The sequence below is a fragment of the Coregonus clupeaformis genome, chromosome 24, assembly GCF_020615455.1.
Source record: "Coregonus clupeaformis isolate EN_2021a chromosome 24, ASM2061545v1, whole genome shotgun sequence".
Classification (NCBI taxonomy): domain Eukaryota; kingdom Metazoa; phylum Chordata; class Actinopteri; order Salmoniformes; family Salmonidae; genus Coregonus; species Coregonus clupeaformis.
In genome coordinates this window covers 47469193-47489782 of record NC_059215.1, presented here as the reverse complement: position 1 = coordinate 47489782, position 20590 = coordinate 47469193, and the positions used below count along the sequence as shown (strand labels likewise).

General features: G+C 46.0%; 1 protein-coding gene across 12 annotated transcripts in view; it reads right to left on the bottom strand.

The window, feature by feature from the left end:
• Positions 1-20590, bottom strand: part of LOC121537745 (E3 ubiquitin-protein ligase UBR4-like) — a 126731-nt gene that overhangs the window by 55990 nt on the left and 50151 nt on the right. For 8 of the 12 annotated variants that reach the window (XM_045207276.1, XM_045207279.1, XM_045207278.1 and 5 more), the window contains exons 39-51: positions 20047-20217; positions 18244-18426; positions 17287-17445; positions 12557-12709; positions 12026-12253; positions 11000-11157; positions 10633-10804; positions 8554-8755; positions 8107-8270; positions 6056-6272; positions 5539-5755; positions 502-534; positions 84-147 (exon numbers count right to left, since the gene is read on the bottom strand). In XM_045207276.1, coding sequence (XP_045063211.1) covers positions 84-147; positions 502-534; positions 5539-5755; positions 6056-6272; positions 8107-8270; positions 8554-8755; positions 10633-10804; positions 11000-11157; positions 12026-12253; positions 12557-12709; positions 17287-17445; positions 18244-18426; positions 20047-20217 — 2121 coding nt within the window. The remainder of the gene's footprint in view (positions 1-83; positions 148-501; positions 535-5538; positions 5756-6055; positions 6273-8106; positions 8271-8553; positions 8756-10632; positions 10805-10999; positions 11158-12025; positions 12254-12556; positions 12710-17286; positions 17446-18243; positions 18427-20046; positions 20218-20590) is intronic. The other 4 variants (XM_045207283.1, XM_045207285.1, XM_045207286.1 and 1 more) reach the window with 1 other exon arrangement.

The window sequence follows — 20590 nt, the reverse complement described above, 5'->3', positions numbered from 1 at the left end:
TTTGGACAATGCAAAAAAAACAACAACAGCGTAGTGTGAAACGAGAGCGTCTTTCTCTGTGAAAGATGTAGTGAAGACCTTGCCTTTTCATTGGAGGAGCCCACAGCAAAGCAGCTCTCCAGTGCTTCCAGAGAGCTCACCACCAACCTAAGGAGTAGTGAATTAATTGATCAATTAATCAATAATCAATATATCAAACAATCAATCAAAAACAACTTCAAATCAAGTCTAAGCTAGTCTATTGAATAAAAATAAAAATAAACTTCCATCAAACATCCATTCAATGTTTAAAGTGAGAACAAGCCTTGTTGTAATAATGAGTTGCATTGTTAGAGCAAACATCAGAATGATGATATTTTTGAAGAGTGCATTTCACATGTCATGTTCAGTCTCACACGCACGCACAAACACACACACACTCACACAAACACACACACACTCTCTCCTCTACGCACACACACACACACCATGCTAACAAGCAGAGAAAGAGCGGTTACTAACCGGTCCAAGGTTGATAAGGACTCAGTTTCACAACTTTTTTATTGATTGTATTTTTGGGAGCAAAGAAAAAGAAAAACAATGTGTGAGGATCACAGAAAGAAACCGAGAAAAATAAAAACAATGTGTGAGGATCACAGAAAGAAACCGAGAAGAAGAAAAACAATGTGTGAGGATCATAGAAAGAAACCGAGAAGAAGAAAAACAATGTGTGAGGATCACAGAAAGAAACCAAGAAGAAGAAAATTGGTGAACAGAGGAAGAAGCAGAACAACAAGCCATTATGATTGCAGCCATGCAGCGGACCCGCACACACACACACACACACACACATACACACACACACACACACACACAGATAGACACAAACACTCTCTCTCTCTCTCACACACACACACACACACAACTACCACCACCTAAATTCCTGACCCTACTATACAGACTCCACGGGCTGAGGGGTGAGGAGAGAGGAACTATATTACAGAGAGACTGAGGGGTGAGGAGAGAGGGAACTATATTACAGAGAGACTGAGGGGTGAGGAGAGAGGGAACTATATTACAGAGAGACTGAGGGGTCAGGAGAGAGGGAACTATATTACAGAGAGACTGAGGGGTGAGGAGAGAGGGAACTATATTACAGAGAGACTGAGGGGTGAGGAGAGAGGAACTATATTACAGGGAGACTGAGGGGTGAGGAGATAGGAACTATATTACAGAGAGACTGAGGGGTGAGGAGAGAGGGAACTATATTACAGAGAGACTGAGGGGTGAGGAGATAGGAACTATATTACAGAGAGACTGAGGGGTGAGGAGAGAGGGAACTATATTACAGAGAGACTGAGGGGTGAGGAGATAGGGAACTATATTACAGAGAGACTGAGGGGTGAGGAGAGAGGAACTATATTACAGAGAGACTGAGGGGTGAGGAGAGGGGGAACTATATTACAGAGAGACTGAGGGGTGAGGAGATAGGGAACTATATTACAGAGAGACTGAGGGGTGAGGAGAGAGGAACTATATTACAGAGAGACTGAGGGGTGAGGAGAGAGGAACTATATTACAGAGAGACTGAGGGGTGAGGAGAGAGGGACTATATTACAGAGAGACTGAGGGGGTGAGGAGAGAGGGAACTATATTACAGAGAGACTGAGGGGTGAGGAGAGAGGAACTATATTACAGAGAGACTGAGGGGTGAGGAGAGAGGGACTATATTACAGGGAGACTGAGGGGTGAGGAGAGAGGAACTATATTACAGAGAGACTGAGGGTGAGGGAGAGAGGGAACTATATTACAGGGAGACTGAGGGGTGAGGAGAGAGGGAACTATATTACAGAGAGACTGAGGGGTGAGGAGAGAGGGAACTATATTACAGAGAGACTGAGGGGTGAGGAGAGAGGGAACTATATTACAGGGAGACTGAGGGGTGAGGAGAGAGGGAACTATATTACAGAGAGACTGAGGGGTGAGGAGATAGGGAACTATATTACAGAGAGACTGGGGGGTGAGGAGAGAGGGAACTATATTACAGAGAGACTGAGGGTGAGGAGAGAGGGAACTATATTACAGAGAGACTGAGGGGGTGAGGAGAGAGGAACTATATTACAGAGAGACTGGGGGGTGAGGAGAGAGGGAACTATATTACAGGGAGACTGAGGGGTGAGGAGAGAGGAACTATATTACAGAGAGACTGAGGGGTGAGGAGAGAGGAACTATATTACAGGGAGACTGAGGGGTGAGGAGAGAGGAACTATATTACAGAGAGACTGAGGGGTGAGGAGATAGGAACTATATTACAGGGAGACTGAGGGGTGAGGAGAGAGGAACTATATTACAGAGAGACTGAGGGGTGAGGAGAGAGGGAACTATATTACAGGGAGACTGAGGGGTGAGGAGAGAGGGAACTATATTACAGAGAGACTGAGGGGTGAGGAGAGAGGAAACTATATTACAGAGAGACTGAGGGGTGAGGAGAGAGGGAAACTATATTACAGAGAGACTGAGGGTGAGGAGAGAGGGAACTATATTACAGGGAGACTGAGGGGTGAGGAGAGAGGGAACTATATTACAGAGAGACTGAGGGTGAGGAGATAGGAACTATATTACAGAGAGACTGGGGGGTGAGGAGAGAGGGAACTATATTACAGAGAGACTGAGGGGTGAGGAGAGAGGAACTATATTACAGAGAGACTGAGGGGTGAGGAGAGAGGAACTATATTACAGAGAGACTGAGGGGTGAGGAGAGAGGGAACTATATTACAGAGAGACTGAGGGGTGAGGAGAGAGGGAACTATATTACAGAGAGACTGAGGGGTCAGGAGAGAGGAACTATATTACAGAGAGACTGAGGGGTGAGGAGAGAGGGAACTATATTACAGAGAGACTGAGGGGTGAGGAGATAGGGAACTATATTACAGAGAGACTGAGGGGTCAGGAGAGAGGGAACTATATTACAGAGAGACTGAGGGGTGAGGAGATAGGGAACTATATTACAGAGAGACTGAGGGGTGAGGAGAGAGGAACTATATTACAGAGAGACTGGGGGGTGAGGAGAGAGGGAACTATATTACAGAGAGACTGAGGGGTGAGGAGAGAGGGAACTATATTACAGAGAGACTGAGGGGTGAGGAGAGAGAGAACTATATTACAGAGAGACTGAGGGGTGAGGAGATAGGAACTATATTACAGGGAGACTGAGGGGTCAGGAGAGAGGAAACTATATTACAGAGAGACTGAGGGGTGAGGAGAGAGGAACTATATTACAGAGAGACTGGGGGGTGAGGAGAGAGGGAACTATATTACAGAGAGACTGAGGGGTGAGGAGAGAGGGAACTATATTACAGAGAGACTGAGGGGTGAGGAGAGAGAGAACTATATTACAGAGAGACTGAGGGGTGAGGAGATAGGAACTATATTACAGAGAGACTGAGGGGTGAGGAGAGAGGGAACTATATTACAGAGAGACTGAGGGGTGAGGAGATAGGAACTATATTACAGAGAGACTGAGGGGTGAGGAGAGAGGGAACTATATTACAGAGAGACTGAGGGGTGAGGAGAGAGGGAACTATATTACAGAGAGACTGAGGGGTGAGGAGAGAGGGAACTATATTACAGAGAGACTGAGGGGTCAGGAGAGAGGGAACTATATTACAGAGAGACTGAGGGGTGAGGAGAGAGGGAACTATATTACAGAGAGACTGAGGGGTGAGGAGAGAGGAACTATATTACAGGGAGACTGAGGGGTGAGGAGAGAGGGAACTATATTACAGGGAGACTGAGGGGTGAGGAGAGAGGAACTATATTACAGAGAGACTGAGGGGTCAGGAGAGAGGAACTATATTACAGAGAGACTGAGGGGTGAGGAGAGAGGGAACTATATTACAGAGAGACTGAGGGGTGAGGAGAGAGGAACTATATTACAGGGAGACTGAGGGGTGAGGAGAGAGGAACTATATTACAGGGAGACTGAGGGGTGAGGAGAGAGGGAACTATATTACAGAGAGACTGAGGGGTCAGGAGAGAGGAACTATATTACAGAGAGACTGAGGGGTGAGGAGAGAGGAACTATATTACAGAGAGACTGAGGGGTGAGGAGAGAGGGAACTATATTACAGAGAGACTGAGGGGTGAGGAGAGAGGGAACTATATTACAGAGAGACTGAGGGGTGAGGAGAGAGGAACTATATTACAGAGAGACTGGGGGGTGAGGAGAGAGGGAACTATATTACAGAGAGACTGAGGGGTGAGGAGAGAGGGAACTATATTACAGAGAGACTGAGGGGTGAGGAGAGAGGGAACTATATTACAGAGAGACTGAGGGGTGAGGAGAGAGGGAACTATATTACAGAGAGACTGAGGGGTGAGGAGATAGGAACTATATTACAGAGAGACTGAGGGGTGAGGAGAGGGGAACTATATTACAGAGAGACTGAGGGGTCAGGAGAGAGGGAACTATTTTACAGGGAGACTGAGGGGTCAGGAGAGAGGGAACTATTTTACAGGGAGACTGAGGGGTCAGGAGAGAGGGAACTATATTACAGGGAGACTGAGGGGTGAGGAGAGGGGGAACTATATTACAGAGAGACTGAGGGGTCAGGAGAGAGGAACTATTTTACAGGGAGACAAAGGTCAGGAGAGAGGGAACTATATTACAAGGAGACTGAGGGGTGAGGAGAGAGGGAACTATATTACAGAGAGACTGAGGGGTGAGGAGAGAGGAACTATATTACAGAGAGACTGAGGGGTGAGGAGAGAGGGAACTATATTACAGAGAGACTGAGGGGTGAGGAGAGAGGGAACTATATTACAGAGAGACTGAGGGGTGAGGAGAGAGGGAACTATATTACAGAGAGACTGAGGGGTCAGGAGAGAGGGAACTATATTACAGAGAGACTGAGGGGTGAGGAGAGGGGGAACTATATTACAGGGAGACTGAGGGGTCAGGAGAGAGGAACTATATTACAGGGAGACTGAGGGGTGAGGAGAGAGGGAACTATATTACAGAGAGACTGAGGGGTCAGGAGAGAGGAACTATTTTACAGGGAGACTGAGGGGTCAGGAGAGAGGGAACTATATTACAGGGAGACTGAGGGGTCAGGAGAGAGGGAACTATATTACAGGGAGACTGAGGGGTCAGGAGAGAGGGAACTATATTACAGAGAGACTGAGGGGTGAGGAGAGAGGGAACTATATTACAGGGAGACTGAGGGGTCAGGAGAGAGGGAACTATATTACAGGGAGACTGAGGGGTCAGGAGAGAGGGAACTATATTACAGAGAGACTGAGGGGTGAGGAGAGAGGGAACTATATTACAGAGAGACTATAAGTTCTACAGCTAATGCTATTCTACTGGTTGTAGCTTGGGTCGTGTTCATTAGGGCACATTGTAGCAAAATGTTTTGCATGGAAAACAAAATAAGTGTTTATTTTTGGATAAATCCCTCACCGTTTTGGAGCTTCTTGTGGGAACCTGTCTCTAGTCTAGTGGACCCTTTGGTTAACCTTTGAACCCTGTTACGTTTGCCCGTGACCTTTAACACTAACCTCTCCAGCACGGTGCCGCCGGTGGAGGTTGGCGAGACGATGTCACCTTCCCCGGTGCCGTTGCCGGTGTTGAGGTTGGGAGAGCACACGTTGTTGACGGAGGCCGAGGGGAAGTCCTCGGGGGGCTCGTCAGGCCAGCCAAACTGCTCCTTGGTTTTACCATAGATCTTTATAGAGTCCAGCATGGTGACGCCCGCCGGGTCCACTGACGCTCCGACTGGAGGATGGAAGAAAAAGGAGAGGTTAGTCGGAGACAGCGGGCAGACGTTTACGACTCGAGGGAAAATTTACATTTTTCAGATGTTAAGCAATTTGCACAGTAGATAAATGTTCACGCTTTCAGTGTATAACCAAACTAGCCCATATTGAACACTAGATTGGCACATATCTCAGGGCCAGTTTGCCGACCCATACTAAACCTAGCTCTGGATTACCATCTCCATTGAATGTGTGTTTTAGTCCAGGACTAGTCGGGTTTCTGTGAGGAAAACTGTGACATCACATCCTGTGTTCTTACTGAAGATGGAGAGTTTCTTGTCTGCCTGCAGAGCCTCCTCCCTGGTGAAGGGGAAGTCGAACCAGCGAGCCCGGGTCATGTTCATCTGCATGGTGCGCCCAAAGATCTCCAGGTAAGAGGGCGCCCGCTCGACGGCCTGGGTGCCCACCTGCACCCGCATGCCTGTCATCACCATGGAGATGTTGTTGTTTACCGTCTCTACTGTGAAGCCTCCAGGCTGGGCAGAGGGGGGGGGGAACAGATAACCATGTCATTAAGATGAGAAAAAGGGGGCAGTCTGAACAGCATGTAGAAATACAGTGTGCATGTGTAACTTTGTCCTCCAAAATGGTTCCACAGCCTTCCATTAAAAAAACTATACCGGTCAAAAGTTTTAGAACACCTGCTCATTCCAAGGTTTTTCTTTATTTTTTACTATTTTCTACAATGTAGAATAATAGTGAAGAGATCAAAACTATTGAAATGACACATATGGAATCATGTGGTAACCAAAAAAGTGTTAAACAAATCAAAATATATTTTCTATTTGAGATTCTTCAAATAGCCACCCTTTGCCTTGATGACAGCTTTGCACACTCTTGGCATTCTCTCAACCAGCTTCATGAGGTAGTCACCTGGAATGCATTTCAATTAACAGGTGTGCCTTGTTAAAAGTTAATGCGTTTGAGCCAATCAGCTGTGTTGTGACAAGGTAGGGGGGTATACAGAAGAAAGCCCTATTTGGTAAAAGACCAAGTCCATATTATGTCAAGAACAGGTCAAATAAGCAAAGAGAAACGACAGTCCATCATAACTTTAAGACATGAAGATCAGTCAATCCGAAAAGTGCAGTCGCTAAAACCATCAAGCACTATGATGAAACAGGCTCTCATGAGGACCACCACAGAAATGGAAGACCCAGAGTTACCTCTGCTGCAGAGGATAAGTTCATTAGAGTTACCAGCCTCAGAAATAGCAGCCCAAATAAATGTTTCACGAGTTCAAGTAACAGACACATCTCAACATCAACTGTTCAGAGGAGACTGTGTGAATCAGGCCTTCATGGTCAAAGTACTGCAAAGAAACCACTACTAAAGGACACCAATAAGAAGAAGAGACCTGCTTGGGCCAAGAATCACAAGCAATGGACATTAGATCGGTGGAAATCTGTCCTTTGGTCTGATGAGTCCAAATGTGAGATTTTTGGTTCCAACAGCTGTGTCTTTGTGAGACGCAGAGTAGGTGAACGGATGATCTCCGCATGTGTGGTTCCCACCGTGAAGCATGGAGGAGGAGGTGTGATGGTGTGGGGGTGCTTTGCTGGTGACACTGTCTGTGATTTATTTAGAATTCAAGGCACACTTAACCAGCATGGCTACCACAGCATTCTGCAGCGATACGCCATCCCATCTGGTTTGGGCTTAGTGGGACTGTCATTTGTTTTTCAACAGGACAATGACCCAACACACCTCCAGGCTGTGGAAGGGCTATTTGACCAAGGAGGAGAGTGATGGAGTGCTGCATCAGATGACCTGGCCTCCACAATCACCCGACCTCAACCCAATCGAGATGGTTTTGGATGAGTTGGACCGCAGAGTGAAGGAAAAGCAGCCAACAAGTGCTCAGCATATGTGGGAACTCCTTCAAGACTGTTGGAAAAGCATTCCTCATGAAGCTGGTTGAGAGAATGCCAAGAGTGTGCAAAGCTGTCATCAAGGCAAAGGGTGGCTACTTTGAAGAATCTAAAATGTAAAATATATTTTGATTTGTTTAACACATGGTTTTGGTTACAACATGATTCCATATGAGTTATTTCATAGTTTTGATGTCTTCACTATTATTATACAATGCAGAAAATAGTAAAAATAAAGAAAAACCCTTGAATGAGTAGGTGGGTCAAAACGTTTGACTGGTACTGTATATTCTAAAAGGCAATAATCAAACAGGTTTATGAAAGATTGGAAATGTATTTCTAGTTATCCCGGAGCAGTTCTATCCAAGCCCAGAGTTGTAGCGAGTTAGAAGGGAGAGGTGGGCATTGTAACAAAAGACAAAGTCATCTTTCTTCATACCTTAGTGTTGGCTACATACATCCCAGTGGAGTTGAGTCTGTGTTTGATCTGCTGTCCGTTGTAAACCTGCAGGAGGTCGTTTCCTCCAAACTCCACCTCCGTCAACTGCTGGTTGTGCTCAAAGAAGTCCACCGGGAACGTCACCTGACTGGAGGTACGAGTGGCTGGGACAGAGCGGCAGGTGGAACAGACAATTCATTAGATATCAATTGATCATTTTGAACGTTTTAGCATATTCAAACTAGAAGAAGTGTGTGTGTGCTTGATTCAGTTGTCTAAAGCATTTTGGAGGATAGAACCTGGCACTGGTAGCCTGGGAAACCAAACTGAATGAGTGAAGTGAAACGAGAGCGTTTTGGATTCCAAAGCGTAGTACAAATTTGAGTGGACCAGAGGGGCATCCGACGGACAGATTGATGCCACGAAAGGGTTGTTAGTTTAACTCACTGGCAGCAGCGGCCTTGCGTTTCCTGACAGGCTTCATGATGGAGATGGCCGAGCTGGGCTGCAGGGAGGGCTGGAGCCAGTAGGAGGTGTTGTCTACGTTGGCCATGTAGATCCTCAGAGAGCCATCCTCACACAGCAGGATCATGGTGGTACGCTGCTGCTCGTTAGACGCCGTGTGGCGGATGGATACCATGTCCTGGATCTGAAGGGAGGAGAGAGAAGTAGCCGTGTTGTTTGTGTGTGTGTGGCTCAGTGGGGTTTGTATATCTCTCCTTGCCTCCTCACAACACAGCAGATCTGAAGTTTCCTCCAATGCCTTCTGAGCAGGAAGTAAAGTAAGAGGAGCCGAGGAAAGACACACTGAGAAACAGCCTGTTTATTGGGCTCAGATATCCTACCTTAAGGAAAGACGCATTGAGAAACAGCCTGTTTATTGGGCTCAGATATCCTACCTTAAGGAAAGACGCATTGAGAAACAGCCTGTTTATTGGGCTCAGATATCCTACCTTAAGGAAAGACACATCGAGAAACAGCCTGTTTATTGGGCTCAGATATCCTACCTTAAGGAAAGACACATTGAGAAACAGCCTGTTTATTGGGCTCAGATATCCTACCTTAAGGAAAGACGCATTGAGAAACAGCCTGTTTATTGGGCTCAGATATCCTACCTTAAGGAAAGACGCATTGAGAAACAGCCTGTTTATTGGGCTCAGATATCCTACCTTAAGGAAAGACACATTGAGAAACAACCTGTTTATTGGGCTCAGATATCCTACCTTAAGGAAAGACGCATTGAGAAACAGCCTGTTTATTGGGCTCAGATATCCTACCTTAAGGAAAGACACATCGAGAAACAGCCTGTTTATTGGGCTCAGATATCCTACCTTAAGGAAAGACACATTGAGAAACAGCCTGTTTATTGGGCTCAGATATCCTACCTTAAGGAAAGACACATCGAGAAACAGCCTGTTTATTGGGCTCAGATATCCTACCTTAAGGAAAGACACATCGAGAAACAGCCTGTTTATTGGGCTCAGATATCCTACCTTAAGGAAAGACACATCGAGAAACAGCCTGTTTATTGGGCTCAGATATCCTACCTTAAGGAAAGACACATCGAGAAACAGCCTGTTTATTGGGCTCAGATATCCTACCTTAAGGAAAGACACATCGAGAAACAGCCTGTTTATTGGGCTCAGATATCCTACCTTAAGGAAAGACACATCGAGAAACAGCCTGTTTATTGGGCTCAGATATCCTACCTTAAGGAAAGACACATCGAGAAACAGCCTGTTTATTGGGCTCAGATATCCTACCTTAAGGAAAGACACATCGAGAAACAGCCTGTTTATTGGGCTCAGATATCCTACCTTAAGGAAAGACACATCGAGAAACAGCCTGTTTATTGGGCTCAGATATCCTACCTTAAGGAAAGACACATTGAGAAACAACCTGTTTATTGGGCTCAGATATCCTACCTTAAGGAAAGACGCATTGAGAAACAGCCTGTTTATTGGGCTCAGATATCCTACCTTAAGGAAAGACACATCGAGAAACAGCCTGTTTATTGGGCTCAGATATCCTACCTTAAGGAAAGACACATCGAGAAACAGCCTGTTTATTGGGCTCAGATATCCTACCTTAAGGAAAGACACATCGAGAAACAGCCTGTTTATTGGGCTCAGATATCCTACCTTAAGGAAAGACACATCGAGAAACAGCCTGTTTATTGGGCTCAGATATCCTACCTTAGCCTTAGAAGGGAGGATCTTGATCTCCTGGACGCGGAAGGTGTCAGGTTTGACCCTGATGACCAGAGTGTGTGTTTGTGTGTGTGTGTGTGTGTGTGTGTGTGTGTGTTTGGCATGTCTTTAGCGTGTGTGTGTGTGTGTGTGTGTGTGTGTGTGTGTGTGTGTGTGTTTGGCATGTCTTTAGCGTGTGTGTGTGTGTGTGTATGTGTGTGTGTGTGTGTGTGTGTGTGTGTGTGTGTGTGTGTGTGTGTGTGTGTGTGTGTGTGTATGTGTGTGTGTGTGTGTGTGTGTGTGTGTTTGGCATGTCTTTAGCGTGTGTTTACTCTACCTTAGCCTTAGCGGGCAGGGTCTTGATCTCCTGGATGAGGAAGGTGTCAGGTTTGACCATGATGACCAGAGGAATGCCAGTGGTCTGCTGGACGCAGCACACCAAGCCTGGGTGGTTCATCACCTCAGACCACTGGCACAGAGCTGGAGACGTCTTACTACTACCATTGGAGCTGGAGGGAGGAGGGAGAGAGTTAGAGAATTTTTTTAAGGCTTTTTATTTTTCTAAGGATTATACTCCTGACAAATGTTGTCCAATTACAACAAGTGGTGCATAATTCTAAATGATCCAGTTGTCTACTTATTAATACAAATAAAAAAAATCTAAAATGTTTGTCCATACTCGATACTCAGTTGGTCATCCTTACCCTTTGACGTTGATGGTGAAGAGTCTCTGTACGTCGGTGGTGCTGCGGCTGACGGTGGCAGCAAACGACTTGCCCTGGCTGTAGCTGAAGAACAGCATCTGGAGAACGTGGCTGTAGTACACAGATACACCGCCTCCAGCAACCTGACCGTTACTGTCCTGGAATGACAGAGAGAGCAGTCAGAACAGAGAGAGCAGTCAGTCCATCAGACCGTTATACCAGACCGTTAGTCAGACCGTCAGTCAGTCAGCCAGTCAGTCAGTCAGTCAGCCAGTCAGTCAGTCAGTCAGTCAGTCAGTCAGTCAGTCAGTCAGTCAGTCAGCCAGTCAGTCAGTCAGTCAGTCAGTCAGCCAGTCAGTCAGTCAGTCAGTCAGTCAGTCAGTCAGCCAGTCAGTCAGTCAGTCAGTTAGTCAGTCAGTCAGCTGAAGAACAGCATCTGGAGACCATGGCTGTAGTAAAGCATCTGGAGACCATGGCTGTAGTAAAGCATCTGGAGACCATGGCTGAGGTAAAGCATCTGGAGACCATGGCTGAGGTAAAGCATCTGGAGACCATGGCTGTAGTAAAGCATCTGGAGACCATGGCTGAGGTAAAGCATCTGGAGACCATGGCTGAGGTAAAGCATCTGGAGACCATGGCTGTAGTAAAGCATCTGGAGACCATGGCTGTAGTAAAGCATCTGGAGACCATGGCTGTAGTAAAGCATCTGGAGACCATGGCTGAGGTAAAGCATCTGGAGACCATGGCTGAGGTAAAGCATCTGGAGACCATGGCTGAGGTAAAGCATCTGGAGACCATGGCTGTAGTAAAGCATCTGGAGACCATGGCTGTAGTAAAGCATCTGGAGACCATGGCTGTAGTAAAGACACTCCCCCTCTGCCACCTCCTCAAGCTGTGCTTGATTGAGTTTGCCCGGCCCAAAAGCAAACCCCACCCATTCTGGCAATCCAGGCAGGCGCTCTGTTTTGAAAGTACAGAGAAACTACATGAACAATTTCTGTGTTCAACCCAGGTATGTGTATGTACCTTGAGGTCCTGGTGGTTGATCTCCAGTACTGAGGTAACATAGAAGGGTCCGTGCTGGGCGCTGGACGACTCGTCCATGACCTGTGTGTACATGTAGCCAGCAGAGGACATGATGACGATGATGCTCTTCCCTTCCTCGTTGAACAGGAAGGTGGCGTCTCGGATCTTGGAGCTCGGCAGCAGGAAGTAGTACACGGGGCTCAGAGCATCCACTGACAGGTCATAGATCTGAAGGGAGAGAAGAAGAAACTAAAAGTCAAACCAATCAACGCTGTTATGCAATCAATCCTTATATTCCATTCTTCTATTGGAAGATATAAGGAAAAAACTAAGACTGTGGATTTTCCATTCTCCTCTCCTCTCCTCTATGCTTACTGTGAATTAGTTTTTTTACAGTTAGGTCCCTGTCTAAGGCATGCAGATTATACTACCTCAAGAGCTGGTTTGCAAAAGGATTTGCCCAGGAATCTCTTGAAGCAATCACTTAGCCATGAACTATAAAAGCAAACTTTATAAGAGCGGATGTAGTACCTTGACGAAGTCGGCCGTGATGATGGCCAGCTCAGTCTGGGAGCCAGGCAGCCAGATAGCCTTGATAATGAAGTTCCCAGTAGCCAGCTGAGGGTGCAGCACCAGGTGGTCCGATACGGAGCCTGTACTGCTGAAAGTCAGAACGTGGCAGTCCTGAGAGAGAGAGAGAGAGAGAGAGAGAGAGAGAGAGAGAGAGAGAGAGAGAGAGAGAGAGCAGAAGAGAGAGAAGAGAGAGAGAGAGAGAGAGAGAGAGAGAGAGAGAGAGCGAGAGGAAGAGAGAGAGAGAGAGAGAGAGAAGAGGAGAGAGAGAGAGAGAGAGAGAGAGAGAGAGAGAGAGAGAGAGAGAGAGAGAGAGAGAGGAGGAGAGAGATATTACTACTCAGGGTTCCACTGTGGCCTGCTAGCAAGTTCTCCAAATAAAGCTAAACATCATATATACAGTGCATTTTGAAAGTATTCAGACCCCTTGACTTTTTCCACATTTTGTTATGTTACAGCCTTATTCTAAAATTGATTACGTTTTTTTCCCCTCATCAATCTACACACAATACCTCATAATGACAAGCAAAAACGGAAATATCACATTTACATAACCATTCAGACCCTTTACACAGTACTTTGTTGAAGCACCATTGGCAGCGATTACAGCCTCGAGTCTTCTTGGGTATGATGCTACAAGCTTGGCACACCTGTATTTGGAGAGTTTCTCCAATTCTTCTCTGCAGATCCTCTCACGCTCTGTCAGGTTGAATGGGGAGCATCGCTGCACAGCTATTTTCAGGTCTCTCCAGAGACGTTCGATTGGGTTCAAGTCCGGGCTCTGGCTGGGCCACTCAAGGACATTCAGAGACTTGTCCCGAAGCCAGGTTGTCTTGGCTGTGTGCTTAGGGTCATTGTCCTGTTGGAAGGTGAACCTTCACCCCAGTCTGAGGTGCTGAGCGCTCTGGAGCAGGTTTTCATCAAGGATCTCTGTACTTTGCTCCGTTCATCTTTCTCTCGTTCCTGACTAGTCTCCCAGTTCCTGCTGCTGAAAAACATCCCCACAGCATGATGCTGCCACCACCATGCTTCACCGTAGGGATGGTATCAGGTTTCCTCCAGATGTGACGCTTGGCATTCAGGCCAAAGAGTTCAATCTTGATTTCATCAAACCAGAGAATCTTATTTCTCATGGTCTGAGAGTCCTTTAGGTGCCTTTTGGCAAACTCCATGCGGGCTGTCATGTGCCTTTTACTGAGGAGTGGCTTCCGTCTGGCCACTCTACCATAAAGGCCTGATTGCTGGTGCTGCAGAGATGGTTGTCCTTCTGGAAGGTTCTCACATCTCCACAGAGGAACTCTGGAGCTCTGTCAGAGTGACCATCAGGTTCTTGGTCACCTCCCTGACCAAGGCCCTTCTCCCCCGATTGCTCATTTTGGCCGGGTGGCCAGCTCTAGGAAGAGTCTTGGTGGTTCCAAATTTCATCCATTTAAGAATGATGGAGGCCACTGCATTCTTGGGGACCTTCAATGCTGCAGACATTTTTTGGTACCCTTCCCCAGATCTGTGCCTCGACACAATCCTGTCTCGGAGATCTATGGACAATTCCTTCGACCTCATGGCTTGGTTTTTGTTCTGACATGCACTGTCAACTGTGGGACCTTATTTAGACAGGTGTGTGCATTTACAAATCATGTCCAATCAATTGGATTTACCACAGGTGGACTCCAATCAAGTTGTAGAAACATCTCAAGGATGAAACAGGATGCACCTGAGCTCAATTTCGAGTCTCAAAGCAAAGGGTCTGAATACTTATTTAAATATTGCATTTCAATTTCTAAAAACCTGTTTTCGCTGTGTCATTATGGGGTTTTGCGTGTATATTGATGAGGAAAAACATGTATTTAATCCATTTTAGAATAAGGCTGTAACATAACAAAATGTGGAAAGGGGGAAGGGGTCTGAATTAGGGCTGTGGCGGTCACGGAATTTCTTCAGCCGGTGATTGTCAAGCAAATAACTGTCGGTCTCACGGTAAATTAACCGTTAATTAACAAACACATTTAGCATCTCCTGGCTTCCACCCACAGCCTACAAGCCACTGATGCAGACCTTTGGAACATCTACATTTTAAAAAGTCTAATAAATCCATGTAATATAGCCTACACCTTCACAATAAATCCATTATTTATTTGACAGGTCTAAGAAGTATGATATGAAGAAAATGTAGTCTATTTCAGAAGAACAGAATAGCATCTGAGTTGTCCTTATGTTAGGTCCTGATCTGGCTATGCCAAATGGCTGTGGGCTACACTAGTTCATTTAGCAGACAAGATTTGCTAAGAATTCCGTGGCATTATTTTATAGTATGAAGAATACAATTGAACAAAGCTGAATAAAATAGAAAGGATATTTTCTCCAAATGATTTGGGGGAGGGCGCACATGCGGCTATTCTGTGTTGAGCGGTTAACAAAGAAACAGGTCCTCCTATATGCTTAATTTAGAGTTATTAATGTAACTTTAGTTGTTCTACAAACGTTGGGCTGTATGTTTTGATTTTTAATACATTCTAAGGCTGCATGATGCGACTCCAATGATGATTTGAAAAAAGTTGCTTGAAAAGGCACGAGCTCTGCTTTGTTTTTTGGGCAGGGCTGTACACACTTCAGTCAGTCACAATTTGACAAGCACTTGATAACGCCTCGAATTTCACGGGCGGCATCCCCTTTGTGTGACCGTAATGCCACCCTAAAAAAAAATGTGGCCGTTGTGCCCTTCTCCCTGAGTGCTGCACGCTCCGAAGCACCTCTCACGCACATGGTTCTCCATCACGTGATCGGGTCTTTCTCACAGGCTACAAGTGAAGACAGACACAACGGGGACCCAACTGCGCGTCTTCTTATCCAATTCCCGAGGTGCAAATTGAAGATATTGGAAGAACTGTCCCCATTTACTTTTCGTCAGCCAACAAGATGCAAAAGCACTAGCCTATGTCAATCTACTATACCCCACAGTCAACCCATTTCTATTCTTTGCGAGAAATAAATATTCCAAACATAGTCTGGGACAGTTGTGGGATGCGATAGATCCCAAATTAATACAACCACTAGCATCAAAAAAAACATTTTTTACGCAAAGTGGCTGACTCAACAGATCAGAACGTTTAGCTTAAAATGTTGATAAACTATTAGGCTATTTCTTCACATTATAAGAGCAGCAATGCGTACGGGGCAGTAGGCTATACGTTTGAATGTTCCATTAGCGGAAAAACACCATGATCAAAAGTGACCGCAAATGCAATTATGCATGTAATGCTTTTATTATAAACGTGCATTTTTATGGTGAAAATGATCTTCCCCAAACTTGAAACTCACGCGGTACTTATATATGCCAGTTGGCCTCTACACCCCTCGTAAAGCAGATTAATGTGCTTAATTTTAAGACGTTATTTGACCACTTTAGTTGTGATATAAACCTTATTAAAACATATAGGCATATGGGCTAGGCTACATGAGGTGTGCGACTATGATTAGAAAAAGTAGCACAAAAAAAAGCATTGTTTCTTACGCTGGGCATCATTCACAAGAGATAATATATAATTCACAAGTGATAGGCTAATATTGTCACCCATCACACTATTCTTGTTTAAATCTTGTCTTTACATATGCTAAATAATATATGTATGAAGTTAGTTTTGATTTAGAATGGACCATTATCATGCACCTGTCTCAGAACAGAGGCAGGGGAAAAAATACATTACATTTACATTTGTCATTTAGCAGACGCTCTTATTCAGAGCGACTTACAGTTAGTGAGTGCATAAATTTTTTCATACTGGCCCTCCGTGGGAATCGAACCCACAACCCTGGCGTTGCAAGCGCCATGCTCTACCAACTGAGCTACACGGGACATGTCATCTATGTACTTAAATAGCGAATGGAGGATGCTTTTCCCCGTGGTTCATTTTCATGCCAGCCAGGTAGGCTATACTCCTGTTGTAAAGCGAAGCAATGTGCTTAATATTAGGAAAGTTGAGAAATAAATATAGTAGGCCTAGCCTCTAGAAAGCTGATGGGATCCTCCTCTTTTTAATAGAGGCCATCAAAACTCTGTTTTCTCATGCAATTGCATAGCCTATAGAAATGTTGCGCAACATGAGCTCATGGGCTCTCATGAAGCGTTTGATTAGATTTTCAATTGCATTGATGTCAGAGTGATTAGAGGGACAGTGGAGTGCTGAGTACCAGGCAGTTAGCAAGTTTGGTAGACCATCAGCAGCATCAGAGCTTGGAGAAGGATAATTACCGTGACTAAACGTGGAATTTGACTGCCTTCATGTCTCGTGACCGCCGGTGTGGCGGTAATACGGCCACCGCAACAGCCCTAGTCTGAATACTTTCCGAATGCACTATATATATATATATATATACACACACGTAGCTAGTTATGCCCTAAATCTAGAGACAGGGGTTCTTTCTCAATTCCTTGCATTCTCTCCTCGCCTCCTTCTGAAAACGCATTGGAGAAGAAGGTCAAAGGGGAGGACCTTGAACCCTCTGCCCCCATATGGTTGAGAGGGAGTCAAGAAGCCAGGATGTGAGGAATCGTAGACATAGCCTACCATGTCTACGTGGTGATGTGTATTTTTAATGGATTATCATTAAGACCTTTCATTTTTAATAAAGTACAGTGGTTATTTTCCACAACAGTGGTAGAAGCTTCTGAAGGCCATTTAGTGAATCTGACTAACCTTGAGTCCACAGACAGCCAGGTAGTCTTCGTTGCAGGGGTTCCCAGTGAGGCTGAGCACGGTGAAGGGGACGGGGGCCGAGGCCAGACGAGTCAGGGTTAACTTCCTCTTACTGGAGTCAGCCTGCTTTAGGAGAGCCGACAGCTGCAGGACGGTGATCTGGAGACGAGGGGAGAAGGGGGACAGGACAGGACAGGAGAGGAGAGGAGAGAGCAGAGGGTTAGGGAACCCTGGTTCAGCACCAGACAGAATGGGTACCTAGCGTTCTGGTTCAATTAAACCAAGATTGGTTAGCATCTAAAAGCACACAAAATGACATCAGGATGAAACGCTGCTTTTGAACTTTTTAATACAATTTAGTGCAACAATGGCACGAAGAAACCAGTATGACCCCACATGAACCCTGTGTCTCTGCCTTTGTGTGTGTCTCTGCCTGTGTGTGTGTGTGTGTGTCTCTCTGCCTGTGTGTGTGTGTGTGTCTGCCCGTGTGTGTGTGTGTGTGTGTGTGTGTGTGTGTGTGTGTGTGCTGCCCGTGTGTGTGTCTGCCCGTGTGTGTGTGTGTGTGTCTCTGCCTGTGTGTGTGTGTGTGTGTCTCTGCCTGTGTGTGTGTGTGTGTGTGTCTGCCCATGTGTGTGTGTGTCTGTGTGTGTCTGCCCGTGTGTGTGTGTGTGTGTGTGTGTCTCTCTGCCTGTGTGTGTGTGTGTGTGTGTGTCTGCCCGTGTGTGTGTGTGTGTGTGTGTGTGTGTGTGTGTCTGCCCGTGTGTGTGTGTGTGTCTCTCTCTGCCTGTGTGTGTGTGTGTGTGTGTGTGTGTGTCTGCCTGTGTGTCTCTCTGCCTGTGTGTCTCTCTGCCTGTGTGTCTCTCTGCCTGTGTGTCTCTCTGCCTGTGTGTCTCTCTGCCTGTGTGTGTCCCTGCCTGTGTGTCCCTGCGTGTCCTTGTGTGTGGTGCCAGTGCCCACCTTGCCCTTCTCGTGGCTGACGGCGAGGTGCTGGCGACGGCCCTGGGGCGAAGACAACACACACATGGCGACACGACGCAGCACGTGGGCACTGATGAGCTGTCTGATGGTCTGGCCCTGGTCCCCACTGTAGTTCATACGCACGTTCTCAAACGCTCCCTCCTGGGAACCAAGGGTGGGCACCTGGGGAGAGGGGAGGAAGGGGCATGTTAGTCATGAGGGAGGACAGGGAGTCTTAATTCAGCATCAAATACTGCATGTTTCTCACATTTCGCTAAGCTTAGACATCCTCAACCCTACTCCTGGAGAGCTGCAGCAGCACTGGTGGTTTTTGTCCCAGCTAAGTTCTACACCTTGATCAGATGAATCAGGTGTTTTCACCGCTGTGAACTGAATCAGGTGTTTTCACCGCTGTGAACTGAATCAGGTGTTTTCACCGCTGTGAACTGAATCAGGTGTTTTCACCGCTGTGAACTGAATCAGGTGTTTTCACCGCTGAACTGAATCTATACTGCCTCCCAGTCTACAGTGGTGGAACTCTCAGTCATAGTTAAAGACTAAAGGAATAGTTGGTCAGTCATCTCAACACTGTGTAGCTCATTGAGGGTTAGGGTTATGAATAAAGTCCTACCATGAGTTGGTCAGGGTTAGGGTTATGAATAAAGTCCTACCATGAGTTGGTCAGGGTTAGGGTTATGAATAAAGTCCTACCATGAGTTGGTCAGGGTTAGGGTTATGAATAAAGTCCTACCATGAGTTGGTCAGGGTTAGGGTTATGAATAAAGTCCTACCATGAGTTGGTCAGGGTTAGGGTTATGAATAAAGTCCTACCATGAGTTGGTCAGGGTTAGGGTTAGGAATAAAGTCCTACCATGAGTTGGTTAGGGTCAGGGTCAGGGTTAGGAATAAAGTCCTACCATGAGTTGGTCAGGGTTAGGGTTATGAATAAAGTCCTACCATGAGTTGGTCAGGGTTAGGGTTATGAATAAAGTCCTACCATGAGTTGGTCAGGGTTAGGGTTATGAATAAAGTCCTACCATGAGATGGTCAGGGTTAGGGTTATGAATAAAGTCCTACCATGAGTTGGTTAGGGTTATGAATAAAGTCCTACCATGAGTTGGTCAGGGTTAGGGTTATGAATAAAGTCCTACCATGAGTTGGTCAGGGTTAGGGTTATGAATAAAGTCCTACCATGAGTTGGTCAGGGTTAGGGTTATGAATAAAGTCCTACCATGAGTTGGTCAGGGTTAGGGTTATGAATAAAGTCCTACCATGAGTTGGTCAGGGTTAGGGTTAGGGTTATGAATAAAGTCCTACCATGAGTTGGTCAGGGTTAGGGTTATGAATAAAGTCCTACCATGAGTTGGTCAGGGTTAGGGTTATGAATAAAGTCCTACCATGAGTTGGTCAGGGTTAGGGTTATGAATAAAGTCCTACCATGAGTTAGTCAGGGTTAGGGTTATGAATAAAGTCCTACCATGAGTTGGTCAGGGTTAGGGTTATGAATAAAGTCCTACCATGAGTTGGTCAGGGTTAGGGTTATGAATAAAGTCCTACCATGAGTTGGTCAGGGTTAGGGTTATGAATAAAGTCCTACCATGAGTTGGTCAGGGTTAGGGTTAAGGTTATGAATAAAGTCCTACCATGAGTTGGTCAGGGTTAGGGTTATGAATAAAGTCCTACCATGAGTTGGTCAGGGTTAGGGTTATGAATAAAGTCCTACCATGAGTTGGTCAGGGTTAGGGTTATGAATAAAGTCCTACCATGAGTTGGTCAGGGTTAGGGTTATGAATAAAGTCCTACCATGAGTTGGTCAGTCATCTCAACACTCTTGTCCAGTGTGTGTAACTCATTGAGGGCCTGCTGGGCTCGGCTGCTGCTGCCTACAGCGGAGGCCTGCTGGAAGTTGGTCTGGATGGCATCCATCATGAAGACCAGCATCTCCAGAACCACTGCCGCCGTGGACGAGCCAGACTGGAGAGAGAGAGAGAGAGAGAGAGAGGGAAGTCAACGTCAACCTATGATATGTCATAAGAGCGTCATAACATTGTCATACACGTCACATAACAAATAGTGATCTTAAATGTCGCTGAATGTCAAGACTGTAATTTTGCATGTACAGGAAACCGTTATGACAGATACACTGCAGGGGGACTACGTGTACCTGGTACGCATTTCTTTACACAGAAGTGATGTAGGTCTGTTTTGACTGAAAGCTTAGCACATAAATATCTGATCTCAGAGACGTTCTGAGACGTTCTGAGACGTTCTGAGACGTTCTGAGACGTTCTGAGACGTTCTGAGACGTTCTGAGACGTTCTGAGACGTTCTGAGACGTTCTGCTTCA